Below are 21,815 nucleotides of genomic sequence, written 5' to 3' on the forward strand. Positions count from 1 at the left end.
AATGTGTACAGCGGGTTGGCCAGGTAAGACCTGCCTGTCAGTGTGTGGAACATCTCTGGCGTCCCTGTCACCTCAGGGCCCCCAGCTCTGCCCCGAAGCAGGGAGACTGGGAGGGGGGACAAGCTCACAGGGCGGTCCCCAAGCTGTCTCTGTTCATTACCGCTACAGAGATGGGACGTGGCCGGCAGGTGGCCAGACCTTTAGTCCCTACCTACTGTGATCATCTGCTGCTCCACTCTGTGCGTGTCTGTGTGGGTAGGTGGGTGTGCAAGTGTGTTTGAGTATGAAAAAGTCAGAGGAAGCCTATAACTGATGTACTGGAGCAGGGAAGTGCATATTTTATGTTTGACCTATGAATGTGCATTTGTGTTTGTGACAGATTATTGCATTGAAGCAATGCGCCTGTGCATGCACATCTCTAATTGACTATGCTTACATATTTACAAATGTACAGAAACTCTGCATTTGGAGAAACTGGAGTGCTGCTGTGGCACTTTCTTGACAGAGCGTAGAGCAGCTCTTCTCAACAGACAGCCACTCCAAGTGGCAATTAGTAAGAAAAGAAAAACACAGTAAAACTCCCCCCTCGTCTCCTCCTATGTCAATCTGCAGTTTCCTGCAAAAATTCTATTAGGGGCAAAGTCCATAGCTGTTAATTACAATTCTAACTAGCTTGCCTCCTGACAAATGGATGGTTTCAGCAGCGATGTTGGATAAAAGGGATATCAGCGATTTCACTTCCCCGTACAAAGGCTGCCTCTGAAATGGGTCATCAATCCCATAGTGATAAATGTCTGGTGGAGTAATGACTCTCTTATCGGCGCCGGATTACTGCAGATATTTGTAATTAGTGTAGCCACACAAGTCCCCGACAGATGTTTTTGAGGCGGCACAATATTGAAGCCTTGGTTTAGTGCTAAATGGGAACTTTCTGGAAAGAATAGGGATAGTTAAAGCCATTGTGTTGCAGCAGACATAGGTGAATCAGGAGAGCTGAGTTGCTGTTTTGTCAGTGGGAAAGAATGTACGTATTCTGCTGCACACACATACAGTACACACAAACGTATGGAGCCACCTGTACACATGCACACGAGCTCATGACCTGATAGCTAAATACACAGCCTGAGGTCCATCCTTCAGATATTGAGCTCAGCAGTCACATGACTGTGAGAGCCAGGGGGGGCTCCTCTTCTCCTTCTTTTCCTCCTCCTCCTCCTCCTCCAGCCCTAGAGGTAGCCACTGTTACGCCAGGGGGAGTGAACGATTCACTTTTAACTTCCATTTCTCCTGTTTTGGGCTGAGATTCACTAGCCACCCTGAAGTTTTTTTCTTCTTCCTCCTCTTCCAGCTCTCATGAAATCACAATGTGATGTATTCAGCCTGAGGTGTAGCTCTATTCACAATGCAGTTTGACACTACGAAGCCCTGCTCCCCTCTGTTTTCACCAAGCATCTGTACAGACGGACGGCTGACAAGTCTGTACCACTAATAAAATTGTCCTGGATTTACCTGACAGCTACTTTGACTAAAAATGTTTAATATAAATTTACAAAGAGACACCTGTGTAGACACGATTTCTATCTCTCTCCATATGTGTATATATCAATATACAGTGCGTGATTGTAGAGAGAAAGAACTCGTGCCAATGAACCCTTTGTGTCTAGATTTCATGTTGGTTAAGGGCTATGTTCTGTTGCCAAAATATACACCCACCAACCCACCGTCCGACACACCCACCTACCTACAGTATACACACATACACAGCCTGCCCGCCACTGACAGACGTGTAAGCAGATGCAGCCAGAACTGGTAATGGCAGGTGATTATAAGTGGCACACGTGCCAAACTAATTAAACCCCTGGGTTGACAGCAGCATTTGGTAGCACTGGCATTCTGGCATGCTGGCATTAGAATAATTGTAGCAGCATCACATTTCACCTGCGAGACTGCAGCTAACAACGTCATTTATTTTACAGCAGGCTGCACTGGATGTTGATACAGAGGCTCGAGTTAGCTTACTTTAGGTTTGATATGTATGGCAACCTCTGGCACAGATGGGACAGCTTTTCTCTGTTGTTAATGTTGGTAAACTTCAATTCAATCTACAAGTCAAAAGCCTTTCTTTTGAAAAATATGAAACCGATGATGAAAAAGGTGGTAAATAAGTATAAGCATGAGATCATCCATTCAACTGTTTGTTTGAATTTGTGATTGTAACAATAATAATAATTAAAATAGCAATCATCCATCACCATATTTGCTCTCTTCTTGTTCTTTGGAATGGGCCTGGGTCAACGCACTAAGTTCTTGATTTTTATCATATTTATTTTCCCTTCTTGTTCAGTTTTCATTGTGATATGTTTTCCTTCTTTTCTATGATCAGATTAGATGATTTTTACCAGATGATGATACAGAAGAGTTGATATTAGAGTAGCAAAATAAAAGATATAAAAAACAATTTACATTTATCGCAACCCAGGGATCAAAAAACCGTGTGGCTACAAACCAAAGAACAGACGCTTCATAACAGCTCAGAGCTCTTATATACCAGCTGGTACAATTACTGCCTCAATCAGCTGATTGTCAGAAGAGGAATGTCTACACTCAACGTTCCAACAACAATTTGTCAACACAATTCCAATAATTTATAATGAATCTATTTCAACTCCCCATCTTTCATTACATTTATGCATAATTAATCAACATAAAACTTAATATCAAGTCATAATTTTGGCTCCAACATCAGTGATAAAAAGTGTACAATGTTTACAAAGACATGAAAACATAAACTCACATACATCTTTACATGCAATGTATACCACTACACACCCAGGATTTCAGTGTTGTACATACAGTACATGCATACACCCATATATGAATAACATTAACATTTAATAACATATTAATTCGTAAATCCATAGTCATACATATATCTAAATATATACACAAAACTGTATGCATTGTTTGTTAAAGAATAAACAAAAAACTGAAGACAGTGAGATATTAACAGAGCTAGGAAGAAGAAAAGGAAAGCTAATTTTAAAAATATTTTCATGCATTAATGAAAATCAAGCCGTTCCATCATGTCTAAACTACTGAGTTCTAAGAAGTGATTTGAAGGAGGACAGGGATTCATCCAGCTTGATATCTTCAGGCAGGTGCACCCAGCTCTGCATGTCTCCCACTAAGGACAAACTGCAGCAGGCAGGCAGGCAGGAAGGAGACAAGGACAGGAGGACGAGTCTCTCGGTTTGTTCAGTTCTCAGGTCATCACTTTTCCAGCTGGTGGGCTGGAGCTGTGAATCCTCTTCACAGAGGTCAGAGCTATGCCAGGAGGCCATAAACTGCACCAGGAGGCCCACCTGCACACATTCTGTGCATCTCCTCACGTATACCTCACACATACACACACACACACACCTGGACTGTTGAGTAAGAATTCTGACATACCTGCAGTTCTGTGGAAACTAGTCTGTTTTTAACTGACTTGACTGATTCATGTGATTGCCTTGTGCTATGCAGTAGGTGTGGCTAGGCCAGGTGCACATTGCGCTGCATCACAAGGTGTGTGCACTCAAGGCTTGAAGTAAATATGACACTGTATCTGTTAGTGTAGGAGTGAGTTGGGTTATGCAAGGTATGTAAGGTCATTGCATGTATTGTCAGATTTATGGGGTGTGGCGTGGCATATCATAAGCTGTCATGTATGTACAACCGTTTTCTAGTATTTCAGTGCAGTAAATCACGCTGGTGACAAATAGGATGTAATCAGCTCGCACATATTTTCCCTATAGACTGCACTGTCTCGTCCACTCGCACATAATTGCTTCCTTGCTTTACAGCATATATATCACTTGCTGAAACATCACTTAGACTTTTCAGGTTTTATTGCACATGCAAAGACTGCGTTCACTCTAGATAGCTACTGTGTTAAGTTGGTTGTAGACGAAGTGAAAAATCAGCTCTTTGAAGGCACAAGTAAGTGGCCGATGGCAGCTGATAGCTGGGGCTTAGTGGATCCTCATTATGTGCTGTAGCAAGCTGATTAAAACATTTGATTTGTTCCCAGTGTGTGTGTGTGTGTGTGTATGTGTGTGTGTGCCTGTGCATATAGTCGAGTGCCTGTGTGCGTCCTGTGTATGTACACGCTTCCATGTGCATGCGCATGTGTGAGAGAGAAGGCCTTCGGGCTGCTGCGATGTGTTATCTGTTTTTTCAACCTTGTCATACTAATTACAGTCCATATTTACTTACATTTTCTTTTTGTTTTCTGCCTTCGATAGGCATCTGTGAGTGGCTCTGCCTAGGCTGTTCTCATTAACAAACCGATGATGTGTGATAGGTCTATCTAGTGATGATACAGGGAGCTTTTCCAAAAAAAAAAAGAGGTCATGATACAAATGTTGTCAGCTTTTTGCACCCACAAAGAATTATGTTCTTGTTATCAGTGACACTGTGATTGCAAATTTGCCAGCGAGTGTTGGTAGGGAAATACTGGATGTTCAAATCAAAGCCAAATGAAAAAAGGCATCAACATTAGCTTGTATCAGAGGCTTTTTAAATTGTATTATTGCCACATGATAAGCTAAGTCACTGGTTCCATACTCGGGGTAGGGATGTGACATGATTAACAAGATAGACAAGAAGAAATATAATGCAACACAAAAGGCTGTTTATTTTTTCTAAAGTTATAATCTTCATTTTTTTCCACTTCAAAAATGCGATAGTTTTCCTCTTTGGGCATTTAGAAATGACTGAAATTAAACAGTATGAGAATGTTAAAGCCACTCCTTGCCCAACATGTTCAGAAAAAAAACGTTTCCATTGCTTTTTAAACAGGCACTTGTCTAAATACTGTTTCTGAGGTACAGTATTTGCACTGGTTTGCAAAAACCTATATCAGTAGCTCTTACTAGCAGCTAAAGGCTACATTTGATTAGCTAGACAGCAAAACTGCAGTGTCCAGATAGTAGATGTAACCAACATCATTGTGCCCCATAAACTCATGTTTGAGAGATTCACATGATAAATAACTCTGACAAAAACAGAAATGAAACATATTTCTACACATTTTTTTGTTGTTCCTCTTGGGTCAGCAGCTCCGTGACCAGTTTACCAGTAGTGACCTTTGTCATATTACCAACCATTGTTTACTGCATACTCACCACAGAAGACCAATGGACCTGACCACACCCTGATACTGTAGCTGGCTTTTTGGATACTGTTTCTGATTAACCAAACCCCTTCAGTTAACTAAACTGGTTAGGACCCAATTAACAACATCACTATGCATGTCCGTGTGTGTAGGAGACGCTCTGACAAACTTACAATAGGACGTGTAAATGTTTAAACCGAACAGGAAGCTTTGTGAGGATACATGGAGGGGTGAGCAGCGTAAATCGCCGACAGCTGAGTTTTATATGGCAGAGGTGGGTGGCGGGGTGTGAATGGTTTTATATGAGTGTGAATGACTGATTCCCAGACACAGACGCAGTGCATCCTGAATGGGTAAATGGCATTTATTCAGCCGGTTAGTCTAGGAAAACATATGGTGCCATTTGGAGGCCCAGACTGGTGCACGCTGTTCTCCTGTAATTAGACTGGCCCAGCAGAGCAGCTACATAACTGCTTCATGATAACCGCCTTACTGTAGCCTACAGTGCTGCCACCCAGCCCTGGCTGCAGCACAGGACCAGCGCGCCGCATTATACATCCTGTTAACACACTGTTCAACACCAGTGAACATCAGTGACACCACAGCTTTGGCAGCTGCACATGTGCACTGTGGGCCAGATTTATGTATGCGAAGGCGCAAACTGAAAATAAGCACTGCATCTTTTATTCTATTTGTGCTTATAATCGAAAATGTACTAAAGCAGCAACTGACTGTGCAATCAGTGACTGGAACTGCCTTCTAATTACATTTTGTGACCTGAAAAAAGACGCAGTTCAGTAATGGAATCTCTTGATGTTTGTTACTAAAATTGTAATAATTGTCTTCTTTATAGAAACATTTAAGAAGAGTCTTTCAATGAACTTATAAGAAAATGAAAAAAGATGGATTGGCATAAAAAGAAGAGAAAATATTGCTTATGAAAAACTTAAGCCACCACAATATAAATGTCAAATCAAAGCGCATCCACAGTGCATTAGCAGCTCAGTGAATGTCAAGTTTAATGACCACACGGTTACAACTCCCACCCATCCACTCATTATTTGCTCAGATATTGCATTATTTTATATGTTAGAAAATGGTCAGATATTACATTCCTTTATTATGAATTCTGTATTTTTCTTTCTAATTAGATACTAGGTTTCTGTATACTACACAGGATTTTCAAATACTATACGATTTGATTAAAATTCTGCTCTACACACACAGATACAATGTTAGTTTAATATATCAGTTCCTGGATGGAATTCAAACTGTTGATCGTATGGAGTTTGCATGGTCTCCCCTTGTTTGCTTGAGTTTCCTCTGCACGCTTCTGTGTCCTTCAACAATCCATTGACATGTGGGCTAGAAACTGAAAACTCTGTCACTGTGGTTATTAGTATAAAGTAAATGTTAGCTCCTCTAGAAATCTATATTTTGAGGACACCTACTTTGTGAAAGAAGGTAATGTACCTTTCCTTTCTTTGTTATTTTCTTCTTTATTGTCTTTGCTCTTGTTTTTTTTTTACTTTCTCCCCACCCTCCCTACGTCAGGATCAGGGGAGCAGATTGTGGGTCGAAGGCGTGGGTTGGCAAGGCTGTGGGGGCGTCAGCTGGGCTGTTGTCCCGTCAGGGGGGAACAGGCTGGCAGCCTGGCAGGAAGGCCCTGTTAAAGATACACTGCTGGGAATCGGACTGAGCCAGTGCCTGGTCCAAACCACACACACACATGCACACACACCGGGAGGGATTGCTAAGGAAAGTGGTGGGGGTGTCCAAACCTGGGATAAAGACATTTCCTCCCTCATTTATAAAATCTGACACCACCAGTCTGCCCTCTCCTCCTCCCTCATCAACATCCCTTCACAAAAAATTACCAACACGCACACACACACAAACACACACCAGTGCACATACAGTGAAAATACAAGCTGCAGTTCCTCTACTGGCCACTAGATGCTGGCTCGAAAACAAATCTCACTTAAAAATGTCTCAACGTGTCCCTCAAAATACACTCAGAATGTATGGGCTCAGTACTTAATTTTCCCTTTGCTAAACTTCATGGAGAGAGATTTAAAGTAGTAATTTTTTTGTTTGTTTTTTTTTGACCAAGTTTGGATTTTATCGCTCCAGTGGTAACTGCCAAAATGGCAAAAAGCAAGCAAGCCAGCCTATAGAAACCTGTGTTCAGTGTCACAGATGCTAGTTCTGTGTTTTTCCATCTCGTTGTGTAAATCCAAACGCATCATTTAAAGACCTCAGTGCGGGTGGAAGACATTTAAGGGTACAAGAAGCATCTTGCATTCCCAAAACAATTAAGACCGTAGGTACAGCTAACATCCCCGCAACACACACACACACATACAGTCACATACAGTACTACATACTGTCTGTGTCCAGAAGGGGCTCTCTGCATGGCATGCTATTCTCTTGTTGTCTGTTTAGCAAGTACAGCATGTGAGAGCACTGCCAAATTTGCATATGCCGCCATGTATATTTCAGCAGCATTTAAGACACACATCACCGGCAGTGAATTATGCATTGGGCTGGTACAGTGGAGGTGCTTGTTTTATGCACTTGTGAAGGGAAATTGAACTGTGTTTTCTTCTGCTCATGACACTCAAGGCCCAAGGCCCATTAAAGTATACAGAGCAGGCAGCTTCTAAATGGACTGGTGGTGTACATCGTATTCCCCGCTAACACAGGGGCCTTAGCATAAGGAAAAGGGCCCGACAGATTCTGACAGCTTAGGTAATAGGATTCCCTCTTCTCCAAAGGGACTGACTGAGGTGCTGTTGTAGTATCCTTGTAGACCACTCTGTCTTTTTATATGTGAATGTGCATATGTGTTTGTTAAATGCGGTGCTGTGGCAGAGATGAGTGACTGAATAATTCAAAACTGGCATGTCTCACAAAATGATGCAAACCCATGCATAGATTGTCAGTGGGAGGAATAGAGTGTTGCAGTAAACACAGCCTAAAAGGCTCTTATGCATTATAGACAAGCCTTTTGAAACTGTTTTCTCATATGCAAATGGAACACACACAGCTGCAAAGGCTTAATATGAATCTCTCCCATTCACTGCAAATCCAAATGAGGCACAGGGTTGTTTATGTTTATATGCGACTGGTAGAAGAGGATGGAAGGGTGTTGGTCGAGGCACATGAAAGATACAATAAAAGACACAATTGTGCTGCTATCAGTGTTTACTTTATAGAATGAGCAGTTAGAGCCGTGGTGGTGCCGGCACACACAGCAGTTGTGTTCTCATAAGCCTCTTCTGGACTATAAGAGAAGACTGCAGAGGATGAGCATCATTAGATATGTCATTTAAGACAACTATGCTCTCCCACCGCTCTATATTTATCCACTTGCAGGTCTCTAACAGGCCCTCGGGTCAACACATTGTGTCCCTACCTGTCAGCTCAGCAATGGACGGGACATATGTGGTGGATAGAGACAATATGAAACCACCTGCTAGTCACCCTGCCCTTTCCTCTTCTCTCCACTCTTCTCCTCTCTTCTCCTCTGCACCTCTCCTCTTCTTTTTGCCTCACCTTGCCACTAGATGCATGTGTGACAATTTATATATTCCTGTTATAGCAGCCTTGTTTAGCTTGGCTTAGAACCAGTGAATCTGCTATTTATAGAGTTCGTTTTAGCCACCTCTGCGTGGTAAATGATGATAAGCCTAGTCTGTAATAAACAATCTCGTAAACAGCTCTGCAGCTCAGCCCTTAATGGCCTTAGGGGCTTGTAAGAGCTTTATAACACATTTATTACCTCTTTAATGGTCCTAGGACCTGTGAGCCATAACATAAGCTAACACTAATTTAATTTCCTGACATATATTGGCTTTATGTTATCTTAAGGCTTTGGTTATTTTGCCAACTTGATTGATTTCATACCTGGTCCTATTTAGGGTTTGCTTAATGCAGAACTACACTCAACACTTGCCTCAATTATTTTTGCCACTTGGTATTCAGAGTCTGGTAAGAGAGAATCACAAACCATTACTTTGTTAGCCAAAAGCACACATCTACTCATAACAGACGAAAGGGCCAGTATGGGGAATAGAGATATTTGATGTTGAATCTCCCCCTATTTACAGTAGGATGCCTGAATAAAAGTGTTCAGAAGCTGGAAAGCAGCATTATGACCCATAACCCAGAGGTATTTGAAATGGAACAGCGGGACTTACTTTGAAAAAGAATAGGAGATGTGCTCTGGGCTCACTGTTTATACCTTGATGTGATTTGGACTGAAATATAAAAAAAGCCTGTTTATCTGTTCTTTCCCTTACGTCCATGGCTGAAAATTGCAGGGTTTAGGAAAAGGAGGCTATTTAGATACACTGCACTGCTGGCAGAGACTGTAAAAAAAGAAAATTGTGTCTTTTGTTTTAGTATCTGCAGCAGAAAATTATTCAACAAGTATTACTGTAGAAGTTTTAATGATATTGTTAGCTATTTACCAGTTTCTCTTGTCATTACTGGTCAGTGTTTAAACCAGATTTGAGTAGTTTTGTCTTGCACAAGTGCCATTGCAATCCAGATAAACATGGGGTTATATTTGAAGGATCTAATATGTAAGAGTGTACTTTTTTTTACAAGGTACAGATTTCCCATCACAAAAGTGCCCTTTCTGCAAGATTTTCCCATTATGGTTTATTAAACTAACTCGGGGGCCTGGGCATCCACTTTTGCTTTCAGTTCTCCATTCTCCAAATACCAGTTTCAACCCTTCCTCAATTATTATTTTGTCTGAAAAGACGCAAGGTATCAATCTTTTATGTTTTGGAAAAATCTGATGAGTGCTATTTGCCGGACCTCCTGCTCAACAGAGATTGTGGAGCTGGCTCAGGGAGAGAAACACGAAATTGCAGAGTAAATCAATACTAGGCCAGTAATGTTAGGGGGGATCCCCTTTCAAAGAGCGGAGCTGAATTTGTACGCCTTATGTTTTTGATCTCTTACTGTACTCATTTCATTCCAGGCACAGTTGTTATCATAGTTGCTGTTGTTTGTATGTTATTTTAGCTTCTTTCCCAAGTAGCTATTTTGCAATTTGGACAAAAATACAATTAAAGTCCCATCTGTTTCCAATGCTCTTAACGTTAGACAGATGGGGTTTGTCTATTGAAGCCATACCAGGATCCTGGCAGGTTAGAGGCTTCAGTAATGAACATGCTAAATATACGACCAGGCTGATTTCATCATAACAAGGCCTGTATGGGCTAGAATTGCTACAGTAAATATTCTTTTTCATAAAGTTAAGCTGTCGCACTTAAGTCTTGGCAGTGGTTTGGGAGAAAAACAGGACGAAGGTTTATAGGTATTCACCCCTAGTGGTGTAAATTTCAGTGTTATTTGGGAGTCTTCTCGGTCATCCCATGGTCAATTCTCACAAGACTGGTGCAGTTGTGGCTTTGTTGTTAATGAACCAAGATCTGTACATCACTGACAATTTGTCAAAGAAGTATTTTCTTTTTGTATATGAAAAATATAATGACATAAAGTTTTGAAGCCTCAATATGCATGTATGTGCAATATTAATGCTGTCTGTCCCAAAATTGTTAACTCATGAACAGCCATTTATTTCCTTTTGTTCACCTAGTTTGCATGTTTTTGCATAACACCTCAGAGTATAATGAAGGCACGTATTTTCAGCAGGAGAGGCCTCCCCCCTTACTGGGCCCCTAACCACCAAACCTGACTATGTAAGTTAGTATTTTGTGGGACACACGATCCTGATTCTGGTTGATTCTTTCTGGGCCACTGTAAAGGCTACAGCACTTCACAGAGTACACTGCTACTTTTGAGGAATCATGAGATTTGTCACATGCTTTCACTTTCAGACTCCTCACATTAAGCTTCAAACCACTGACCCTGTGCTTGCCCAATTATAAATGTCAAAGAAAATCTCACTAAACACATCACACTGAGTGCTTATACATAGCATATGCGTGTAAACACATTTGGCCACAATCCTGTATGCTGTTTTAGAGTGCTCCTCTTACTTCCTGTCTGATCCTTTTCCTTCCTGGGTTGCTACAGCACTGCATTAGTAAGTAGGAACAAAGAGTGCTTTTTTTAATAGTTGCTAACTCCTCCTTTAGCTACAATGGCTGCAGGACTAAATCTGTGCAACAGTAAACAGGCTGATCTAATAGATAATAATATCCTCTAATGACAGCTGTCCCAAAGTGTTTAGGTTAATTGTAACAAATACACTGCCCCACCCTGTTCTGTCTGTAGGAGACACTTGTGTGAACGTGAGACACAGTCGGATCAGGTTTTCTGGGGACTGAGGCAGGGTCTGGGAGTGATTGATTACACTGTGTCGAACCCCATGGACTCAGGTCTCCACTGAAGTACAAGCATGCTCCCCTCTCGTCTTGCCTCCCAAACATGCAAGCACAAACATTTCTAACACAGTTCTTTTACCTAGAAACAAGCCTGAGGGCTCTGACCAAAACACTTCTGATATAGGAAAATTGAGCTGCTTTGAACTTTAGTGTTTTTGATAACTACTTGGTATGCTTCCTGGAGGATAACCTGTGGGCTTGGCTTCCCATGCTTTAATCCCTTTGATTAAGTGCCAGGGCAAGATAGCTCGGCTCTCAATAGGCCCTTTACCTTCCTAATATCCCTACTGTCCTGGGCTTGAAAGCACCGGTGCTCACAAGCTCTCAGTAGGTGAATTTGGAGTCCTCCTTAGTCCAAAGACTCCCCTGCAGATTTTTGTTTTCAAAGTTTGGGCCAAACTGTCTGTGCCCTTTCCCTTGTCCCTCATCCTGTTTTAGGTCAAGTTGTCCTCTGTTCTTTTGCTCTATTTATGCATTATGATTCATTGCAGCAAGGTTGTGCGTGGTACAGTGCTGCACCTCCTTCTCCTCTTTTCCCTCCCTTTCAGTGACCAGGTGGAGTTGATGGCAGGGCCACATCCTCCACAGATTAGCAAGGCTCCGAGGAGGAGCACGGTTGCTGGGATAATTATGCTGAGAGTTGTGGGGTTTGCCAGATATAGGATGAGGCTCAGGCCTCGGTTCCACACTGGTGGATCAACCCAGGAAAACTGCATCAAATTGGGGGGAGCATCCATGGTCTGGCCCATCCAAGACTCCATCATCACCAGCATCTATCAGCTCATGGTTTGGCCTTATGAATAACTTTATTTATCTCTGAAAAGACAGCTGGACACACAGCAGATGATTATACTGTATATTTAACTTTTTACAAAAATACATATGTCCAAACAAGCACAGACGAAAACACGGAATTTAGGGCTTAAGATTTTGGTATGACAATGGAAAGAATTAATGACTGACTGTTGCCAAAAATATTGTATGTAGCTTCCCACGTCAGTATTGGTTATAAGCCCATCGTAGTCAAAACTCTCAGCTTGCATTTTTACTCAGCTGAAGCTTAACTGTGCTGTATCTGTTTAAGTCTTTGTTCATCTGTTTGTGTTTCATACATATTTGAAATGTATCATGATCTGGGTCCAAAACCCAAACAATTGCTTTGTGCAACATTTTTTTTCTGCTCTTTTATTGGAAATTGTCATAAATCTTGAAGCTTGAGAAGTAAATGAGCTTGTTTGGTAGGAGAAAACCTCAAACTTGAAATAACTGGCTCATATTTATTGCATCTAGCTCCTGATGCATGCTTTGATTGGCTCAGTGTTTCTGAAGAATATGTATGTGATGTATTCCACTGCAGCTGCCCAAAGACAACCACTGGATTTAGATGCAGATAGAAAACAACACGCTCTCTAAAATTGGCTGACCCTTCCCAGCACTCTGTACCTTCTCTGCCCTCACCACAGAGATATGAGGGCACTCTGACATACTTCTGAGGCATCTTTTGTTGTTTCTCATGGGTAAATTCTGCCCAGTGTTATTCCCTGTAAAGCCCCTACACACACACACACACACACACACACACACTTGTACACATACACACATAACCAAAACCAGTCCACAGCAAAATCAAGAGCGTTGCAGTTTTCTTTCACTCACATCAAATATTGTATAATAAATACTGTTAAACGATCACAGCTGGGACGCTATTTAGATCTTTGCTTACATTTATAATCCGAGACAGTAGCTTGAAACAAAAGGCTATAATGAGTGTTTTTCTAACAGTAACTATTTTATAACAATTCAATTTGCTTTCATTATCTCTTACTGCATCCATCTTCAAAATGATTGAGGCCGTATTTAGTGGGACTGCATTCTGACTGTATTCTAAAGGATGTTAGAGCTCTGCAGGAGTAGCATTAGTAAGTAAAACATTAACATTTTTGCTTACTGTATGTCAAGTGTACTGTAAGTGACCTAAGAATTTTTTTCTAACTGTGTTTAAATTTGTACTTTATCTTGTTTCAGCTGCATTCAGTCTACATCTGGTGCAGGTTAAGTACCAACAAATGACTGATGAAAGACTGCTGAAGCCTATGTCCTTGTCAGAGCTTGTAAATGACATGTTAGAGGTGGTAGATAAGTCAGTTTCTATAATGTCCCAAATATCTCATGTTAAATTAACTCCACTGCAGTTTACAACTACCTATGACTGCAAATTGTCAACCAAGGAAAGTGAGTAAGTCGCCTGGGAATGCAAACAACAAGCCAGATCAGTTGCAGGTCCGTTGAGTTACCAGATTAGACACGTATGGTTCAGGCTCGGTAAATCAATAGCTTAGCCAGTAGAGTGAGTAGCCACAGCAGCCAAGCTCCTGCTGGCCTCTCAATTGACATCACCAGCTAATCATTAACTGGAATAGTTGCCAACTTTTAAAGAGTTAGGCTTTGCCGACCTCTCAGTAGTTTCTTTTTTGGGTCTTGTCCTGTGCCATACCATCCTGCCCCAACACCAAAGCAATGTCATATGGCATCTGAATATTGTAGAGGGTTGAGTCACCCATCATGGCGAATAGCAGCTTGACTGCATGCATGTGTGTATGAGTGCTTGTTTGCGTACACGCCTGTGTACATAAATGTGTGCAATACTGAAGATGGGCTCCATTACTTCTGCAGAACGATATCTCTTGACTTCTATCTTTTAAATTATTTATTTCATGAACAGTATATATATTTTGTTGCGGGTTATTGGGGCATGAATAAGCGTGTGTCACGGCCTTTTCACAATCCCTTATGAGCGAATCCCACCCCCCATCTCTGCCTTGCCCCCAGCAGGCCCGGCTCAGAGTTCTTCTGATAGCCATGAAGGGATTTGGGCTGGATGGGCAGACCCTGACTGGGCTGATTGCTTTGAATGGCACTGGCTAAAGCTGCCTTTGAAAGCAGGGGCGTTGATGAGCGCCTTCTCAGAAGAGCCTGTGTAGTCACTGCCTCTGGGAGGGACCCTCACTAATACCCCAGCATTAGATATACAGCAAGAGGCAGGGATCACCAGTCACCCCCAGCCATACACACACACATACATGCACATAGACATGCACACACCCACTTACTTAAACAACAACAGAAAAGTACTTCCAGTAAACTTTTTGAATTTTACTTATGTTGCCTACTAGTTGATGGATCTGCATGTCACTCAAGCTATACAGTGAAATAACTAACTTTACCCTCCCAAAATATTGTAGAGTGGAATTATTCATACTATTTAAGTCCTCACTCAGTTTGATGAACAGCATGCCGCACATCTTTCTATTTGTGCTGAGGCATATTTGAAAAATAAGCTCAGAACAGCTTGTGAAGACAGAGAGCAAGGATTTCCGCAAGAATATGTGGGCTTGCTTGTTTTGTTCGCTGTTTAACCTTGTCCTTTTGCTCTCATAAAACACCTTGAACATGAGAGAAGACAAATTACAGCTTCAGACGCAGGTGTCCTGGTGCGTTTTTATCTCTCAGCAGGCCCCCAGGGTACATTACCTGTGTTCCACAGAGCTGGCTGTGACATGGGAGCTGTCACTGGTGGGGCCCCTGAGGCCTGGGCTGCTGCTCTGAACAGGGTGGCCTTCTCTCTTTGATGGCCTGTCCCCCGGAGCAAGGAGCTCTGAACCTAGGACGGGTCCGCACCCAGCACCCCTGACCCCGAACCCAGTTACCCCTTGACTTTGCAATCACCTTAGTCATGGGAACAGGCATGTCCACCATAAGCATCCTTGGTGATTAACATGAAAACACATTGGCTACACAGCTTCATGCTCATTATGGTGACTGGTGCAAGTTGAGGCATGGCAAGACATCAGTGCTTTAGAGTACTCATCTTTACTGTGATCATATGTATGGAAAATTCCCAGGTAACGCTTGTTGATGTCAGTAAACCTTGTGTCAGTCAGTGAGTTGAGGATACGTGCTTGTCTTCCACAGCAGTCGAATGGCTTGAGGCGAAACAAGCTCATTTTGTGTGAAAGAGAGAAAAAAAGAAGGGGAAAAAGAAGTAGCAGTAAATTACTGATAAGTGACAGAGAGAGCAGGTTATCGTGTGATAGCATCAGTGTGGAATGAAGGCCTTGAGTGTGTGTGTGTGTGTGTGAATTAACCCTTTGACACGTCTCACGGTGAGGACGAAGGTGAGTGAAACACAGACGCGTAGATGAACAACCGTGGAAAGAAGAGAGGCGGAGAGGAAAATGGGAAAGATGTTAGTAGGGGAGTGGGTGGTGTATACAGCGCGTCTGGCTTTATTTTCAATTGCAGTTTACGATTTTTCATGGTCATGTCTCCCCTGCCTCCTTTTCAAAATAATCGGCTGTCGGTTTTTGCGAGTCTGGCCGCCTTTCATTTCAGAGGTTTGTTTTTGAAAAGGTTGCTATTATAGCCAAATGGTTTCTGTGCTTCTCTAAACACGGCAAGGCATTAGGCCGGGCTCCGGTTACAGGGCCTGGCTCCTAATGAGAGACCCAATCACACAGAGGGAAAAGACGGATCAGTCCTGCTACACCAGACCCAACCTGTGGTTTACCTCTTGAAACATAACCACACTCCATCGTTCTTTCTTTTTCCCTTTCTTTTTCTCCCGCTCTGTCGTTCCCTCCACCTCCTGTCATGTCTCTTCTGTTTTACAACTAAACTTGATCAAAGTTGATTGTGCAGCTGCACTGTTCCACACAGATCTGTAAATAAATAGATTAACACCAGGGCCAAAATCTGGCTTGACAGCTCGCGTGGATTGCAGCCATGGCGCTAGAATTAGTTTCATCTTATATGGGTTGAGAGATTTTCCTCTCCGGCCGCAGACAGTGACTGTGAGTGAGAGGAGTGAATGGCTGTAGGTTTTTTCAACCTAAAAATGATATAAATTACTAGACATCTGACATCAACAACCGATATATCAACACAGATATTAGCTGTAGTTAGCTGGCAATACGCACTGATTCTGTTCCTGTGTGCCTGTGTTACAACTTGGACTCGGACAGATTTTAAAACTTGCCAGGAACTTTCAATTATTTTCCTCCAGAGTCTCTATTTCTTGCTTGTTGTTGTATGTCTTGAAAAGAAGCCATACAGTTTGAGGACAATTGCACATGTTTTGCTCTAATAGAAACATTTTTAATGTGGGCGACATATCTTTTCAGTGATTAGAGTGAATCCATCCATGTTTTTATCTGCTTGCATCTTTCCCACTACTTTTTAATGCAATCCCACCACTAAAATGTGCCTTATCTTCGATCTGAACACATCTTTGCGCTGTATGTATCGCATTTCATAGCTATATACTGTATATGCTATATACTGTATAGCTATGGTAGCTATGGTCTTAGCTCCTGCTCTAATTTCTGCTAACCTCGTGACTCTCCACAAGTCTTCTTCCAGTGAACATAGAAGTCTACTGTATTTGCTCTGTGAAGGTTGTCTGTTCTCCACCACTGAGTCACAAGACCCTGTCAGTAAGACGGTGGCTTTGACTCCTGCAAAGCTGGAGTGGAAGAGAGGATGGAGGAGAAGAAGAAGAAGAAGAAGAAGAGACAGAGAGCAGTATGCACAGTCTTCTGTCACTGCCAGACACTCCTCAGTCTTCTTGCAGTGGGGACTATGATTTATGGAGGAGTCTCCACGTTGTAAGAACCTGAGCAGAATCACTCGCTTCTGCAGGAAGAGAGAGGGGGGAGAGCAGTCTCCTCTGTCCCTGGTGTTTCTCTTACACACCTATGTTAGCTCTTCTTATTTCAATTTCTGTTTATAGTTTTGACAGATTATAAAAAAGCAATGCCAGTTGGATACCTTCTCTTTTCCCCCTTCTGTTCTTTTCTCTTTTTTTTCAAAGTGAGTGATTGTTAAACAGTTTATGTATTCTCTTTCTGCCTGTGTGTTTATTGGAGGTAGTGAATTAGGTTTGAAACCATCACTGGAGGTTGTGTTTGAAACTTGAAAGGAAGCCCCCTTAGCACAGGCCCCCTCCCTCTCTCTCTCTCTCTCTCTCTCTCATCCCCCCACCCTCTCTCTCTCTCTATCTTTTTCTCTCTCTCTCTCTCTCACTCACTCACTCACACACAAGCTCACACTCTCTCAGCGTTAGCACAGTTGTCACACTGTGGCGCCGCTATCTGCACATTATTAGTTATTACTTTATCGGCTCCCAAAGCTGTCAGAAGACACCCTCCTGGAATATACAGCAGGCATAAGCCATCAGTCCTCATTACGCTAGACCCGTGTGCAATTTACACCCAGCTGCCGCTCACACAACCATGACAACATGCTAATGTGTATGTGTTTTTGTGTGTGTGTGTGTGTGTGTATATGCACACTTCTATGCAGATGACAGGGCTGCACACATATGATATGAACACACCTTTGAGGGAATGCACTCACATGTATGAATGGGGCAGGGCTAATGTGTAACATGATAAAAGCATCCACCAAGGCCTTTATGTATGCGTTTGAAGAGAGCAAAGGCTTATGTTTTTTCATGCTTAGTGCTGCTGCTCCAAGCCACCAGGAGGCAGGGACAACATTGAAAACTGCCGCTCAGGACAGCTCAAGTCCTGTTCAACACACAGGTGTGCGGTAAAGCCCCTGGAGGCACCTGGGACAGAACAGGGCCCAGCAAGTCAGGCTGGGTGAGTTACTGCGTATCCCAGAGATATAGATCAACACAAACGTCACATCACCTGAAAAAAACGAACTGCTTGTGTGTGTGTGTGTGTGTGTGTGTGTGTGTGTGTGGAAGAGGGGGTGGAGGGGTTGTAAAAATAAAAAAGAGCATCATATCAACATAATGAATTATGTTTTGATTCTGCTCTTGCATATTTTGCCTGAGGTGGCTGTCATGAACAGATGTACAAGTCAGGTTCTCATCATTACTGTTAGCGTTGGAATATAAAGATTGTGCAAATCAGACCTCCTGCACCGACATGCCGTTGGATGCTTATTACCCAGTCCTGTTGCCAGTGACTAAACTCTCCACCGTTTGATCTAGCAAAGTGGCCACATTAGCACTGACTAATTCCCTTGGCTGTGGGTTTGGAAATAGCACACGTTCCTGAGGCCTGCTGTCACACTGTGATTGTGAGAGTTGAATTAAGTCTTTGAATCCTTCCCCTCCTCCCCACATGGTTTTATTAAGAGGCATCAGTTGGGCACATGCCCTCACCTATCTGTCAATCACAGGACCGGCGCCCTGTGTTTGGCATGACGAAGAAGTGGGTCTCTTTCATTAGCTGCGTTTACACGGATCCTAATATTCCACTAATAATCGGAATAATAGCCCAATCAGAATAAAAATGAACGGAAGAAATTTTCAGTCGGGTTAAGAGGGGTAGTGTAAACCTTTGATAATCAGTTCAATAGGAAAATATTAGCGCCTAATAACCATGTAAACGCTCAATCTCATCATTTCTCTCTGGTTGGAATAAATATATTCTTTCTGTGCATGTTTGCCCCACGTGGGGGTAACATTAGGTGATGTGTACAAGTTTTGGGGAGGGAGAGAAACGTGACGCTATAAAAAACAAAACTGGTCTGGTCTGTCTCTCCTCCTGTGTGAAGATTGCAGAAATATGTGCTGCTGAGATTGCTGCTTAATTAGAAAGAACAGCGGAAACGCAAATATTGTTCCTAGGACACGATGTAGGTCCATCTTGAAAGTTGTATTAATGGGCAGAACCACTTCTTCTTCTGCTGTTATATTTCTGGCAGATTAGATGCTTCACAGCGGGTGGAACCACTTTGCGCGTGTCAGAAAAGTTATATTCTGATTAAATGCTTTTGGGCATGTAAATGCACATCTCACCAGATCACTTTATTTTGATTCCATGTAAACAGTTAAATTGGAATCTAATTTCAATCAGGTTGAAGAAATATTGTCCATGTAACTGCAGCTATTGTTGATGTTTCTCTGAACTTTGAGGAAATATCTACGTTGTCATACATGCGCAGTAGAAAGGAGCCAGTGTACTTTCTTTTAATGGATATGTTCCAGTGACCATCCTGACAAATTATGTTGACTCATATTTGATGGTTATTTGTGTATTTATTCAGTAATCTCAGTTTCAGCTGATATTTATACAGCGATAAGTCATGTTATTTTTCTTTGTCAATCACTATTGCATGCTCCAATTCCAGAGAATGTATGTCAACTAAAGAACAGTTTTTTTTTTGTTTTTTTTCATGAAGCATACTGTGCAGCTGTTATAATAATTTTATGGAGGGCAGACTCTTAAGAAGGTCATGAATAGTAACATTGCAGCACACAAGCCTTTGAAGCACCGGTGTCTCCAGTTTGCTTCTTGCGAGAGAGACATGCCCGTATTTGTCTGCTCCTGCATTATCAAGAGAACGCAGGAGTATGGATGGCCAGCAGCAACAGGAAGGATTTGCTAAGTTGCTCTTGGATAGCTGAGCCTCCATCCCACATAATGCTAAACACAATTATGCAAACTTTTTTTTTTTTTTCAATGAGAACAACACAAAATAATGGCTTTAATATATGCCCTTACCTCCAGCAAGTGTTTTGTATGCAAATGAGGTGTGATTTCAGGGACGGAGAGGCGGAGTGTCTCTTGCATCCATCTTTTGTTGCCAGGCGGATTAAGGGAGATCTGTTATGGTTTGTTAACATGAGAGCTTTTGATTCGGATTGAAACGAAACCATGTGTAGAATTAGATTAAAGACAATGTGTGGTGAGTGGCGGCTCAGGCATGTGCTGGACTTCACCCGCCCGTACGCCAGCGCTCACCACTGTGGTCCCATTGTTTGGCCCGGCTTCTGTTGTGAAGTGGGTTTTTGTCCTGTTTTTGTTCTGTAATGGGCTATAATAACTTATATAAATCACAGTGACTGAGCTGGAGCTCCACAGTTTGGGTTTGGCATTGATGGAAGGCCTGGTTCTCCAGAGGACTGGTGAGCAGAAAGTCTTGTGTATGCTGGGGGAAAGTTTGAAAGTCAGCGGGCTTTAGGTTTGACAGTGTTGTTTTGTTATGAAGGGAATCAGCCTGAGGTTTTCTTCTGGGGAGGAAGGTCAAATAAAGAGAGAGGAAAGCTTTGATAGTGATCTACAAACAGTGTGTTAGAGCAGGACAGGTGAAGAAATAAAAATATAAAAGGGAACTGAATTTGTGTGAATTTTACCCTGTCTTTTGCCTTGCCTGAAGGGTTATATTTTGCTATCAAAAAGAAAGCGAGAAAAAGAAGGCTAGATTTGAAAATGAGGCTGTTCTCATTAAAAAGGGCACACAAACATCAACAAAGGGTGAGAACATAAATAATGTTTTCTTGGAAACTGTAGTCAAGTGGAAGCGAGTGTTTTTCTAATGTTACGTGAAGGTTTGCGTCTCTGATAACATGTAGGGATGATAAATTAAGGAATTAGGAATTATTTAGAGCACTCACTGTGTTCATTACTAGTCAGTGATGTTTTGTCAATAGCAGAACTCACTTCGTCTTGTAAGCTTTGGGCGGTGCATTTAGTTACACTGCTGGGAATTGTCCGTAACCCTGTTTTACATTGAAAATAGCCCAGAGTAAAAGGGGTAAGAGGAGAGAGAGAGGGGGGTACAAAGACTAACCACTGATTAATTATGCACATCCCTGATTGTGACATGCTATCTGCTGCTATTAATGGGCAAGGATAATCACTCTGGATTGTAATTGCAGCCTCTGACTTCAGAAGTGTACTGTGTCCAACATCAATCTTCATATGAAACCCTGCAATTTAGAGAAGAACTTCATTTGCGAACTGTTGTTGAGTATCCAACTCAGCTCATTTTTAAGAAGAGAAGTGAAGTGTCGAGGAGAAGTGGGGGCAGAAAGGGTGGAGGGTTGCTTTAAACGATGTCAGCCATAGACACGCAAGTTAGAACAGGAAGCTGTGATATTACTGTACACTGCTTGAGGTTATGAAAAATAATTAGAGATCTGTGTGGAAGGAGAAAAAAAAGTATGCATTTTGAGGTGGCATATGAAAGTTTTCACAGCTTTCATTGTTTGAACTTTTAATTCAACTCTAAATGAGTGTCATTATTCTCACTCACACATGGTATTACTGTGGAGGAAAATATATACGAGAGCTTGGAAAAAAATATCACATTAAAATGTTAAATATGAGTTAATGAGAAAATAACACTCACCAACTGATTTTAAGGCTTCATCAAAACTGCCACAGAGTCATTTCAGGTACAGTATTTGCTATGAAATGTGTTTCCGTAAATGTAAATGTCTGTTTTGTGTCATGTGCGTAATAACTCTGCCT

The 21,815-nt window shown here is 42.0% G+C and overlaps 1 protein-coding gene across 6 annotated transcripts in view; it reads left to right on the forward strand.

Annotated features, from left to right (window-relative positions):
- Positions 1-21,815, forward strand: part of fto (FTO alpha-ketoglutarate dependent dioxygenase) — a 121,284-nt gene that overhangs the window by 63,283 nt on the left and 36,186 nt on the right. The window contains exon 9 of one of the 6 annotated variants that reach the window (XM_042406683.1): positions 1,349-2,195. The exons of the other annotated variants lie outside the window; for them this stretch is intronic. Coding sequence (XP_042262617.1) covers positions 1,349-1,370 — 22 coding nt within the window. The 3' untranslated portion in view covers positions 1,371-2,195. Of the gene's footprint in view, positions 1-1,348; positions 2,196-21,815 lie in introns of those variants that run through there. 6 annotated transcript variants of the gene reach the window in all.

This window comes from Thunnus maccoyii, chromosome 1 (genome assembly GCF_910596095.1).
Source record: "Thunnus maccoyii chromosome 1, fThuMac1.1, whole genome shotgun sequence".
NCBI classification, from domain to species: Eukaryota; Metazoa; Chordata; class Actinopteri; order Scombriformes; family Scombridae; genus Thunnus; species Thunnus maccoyii.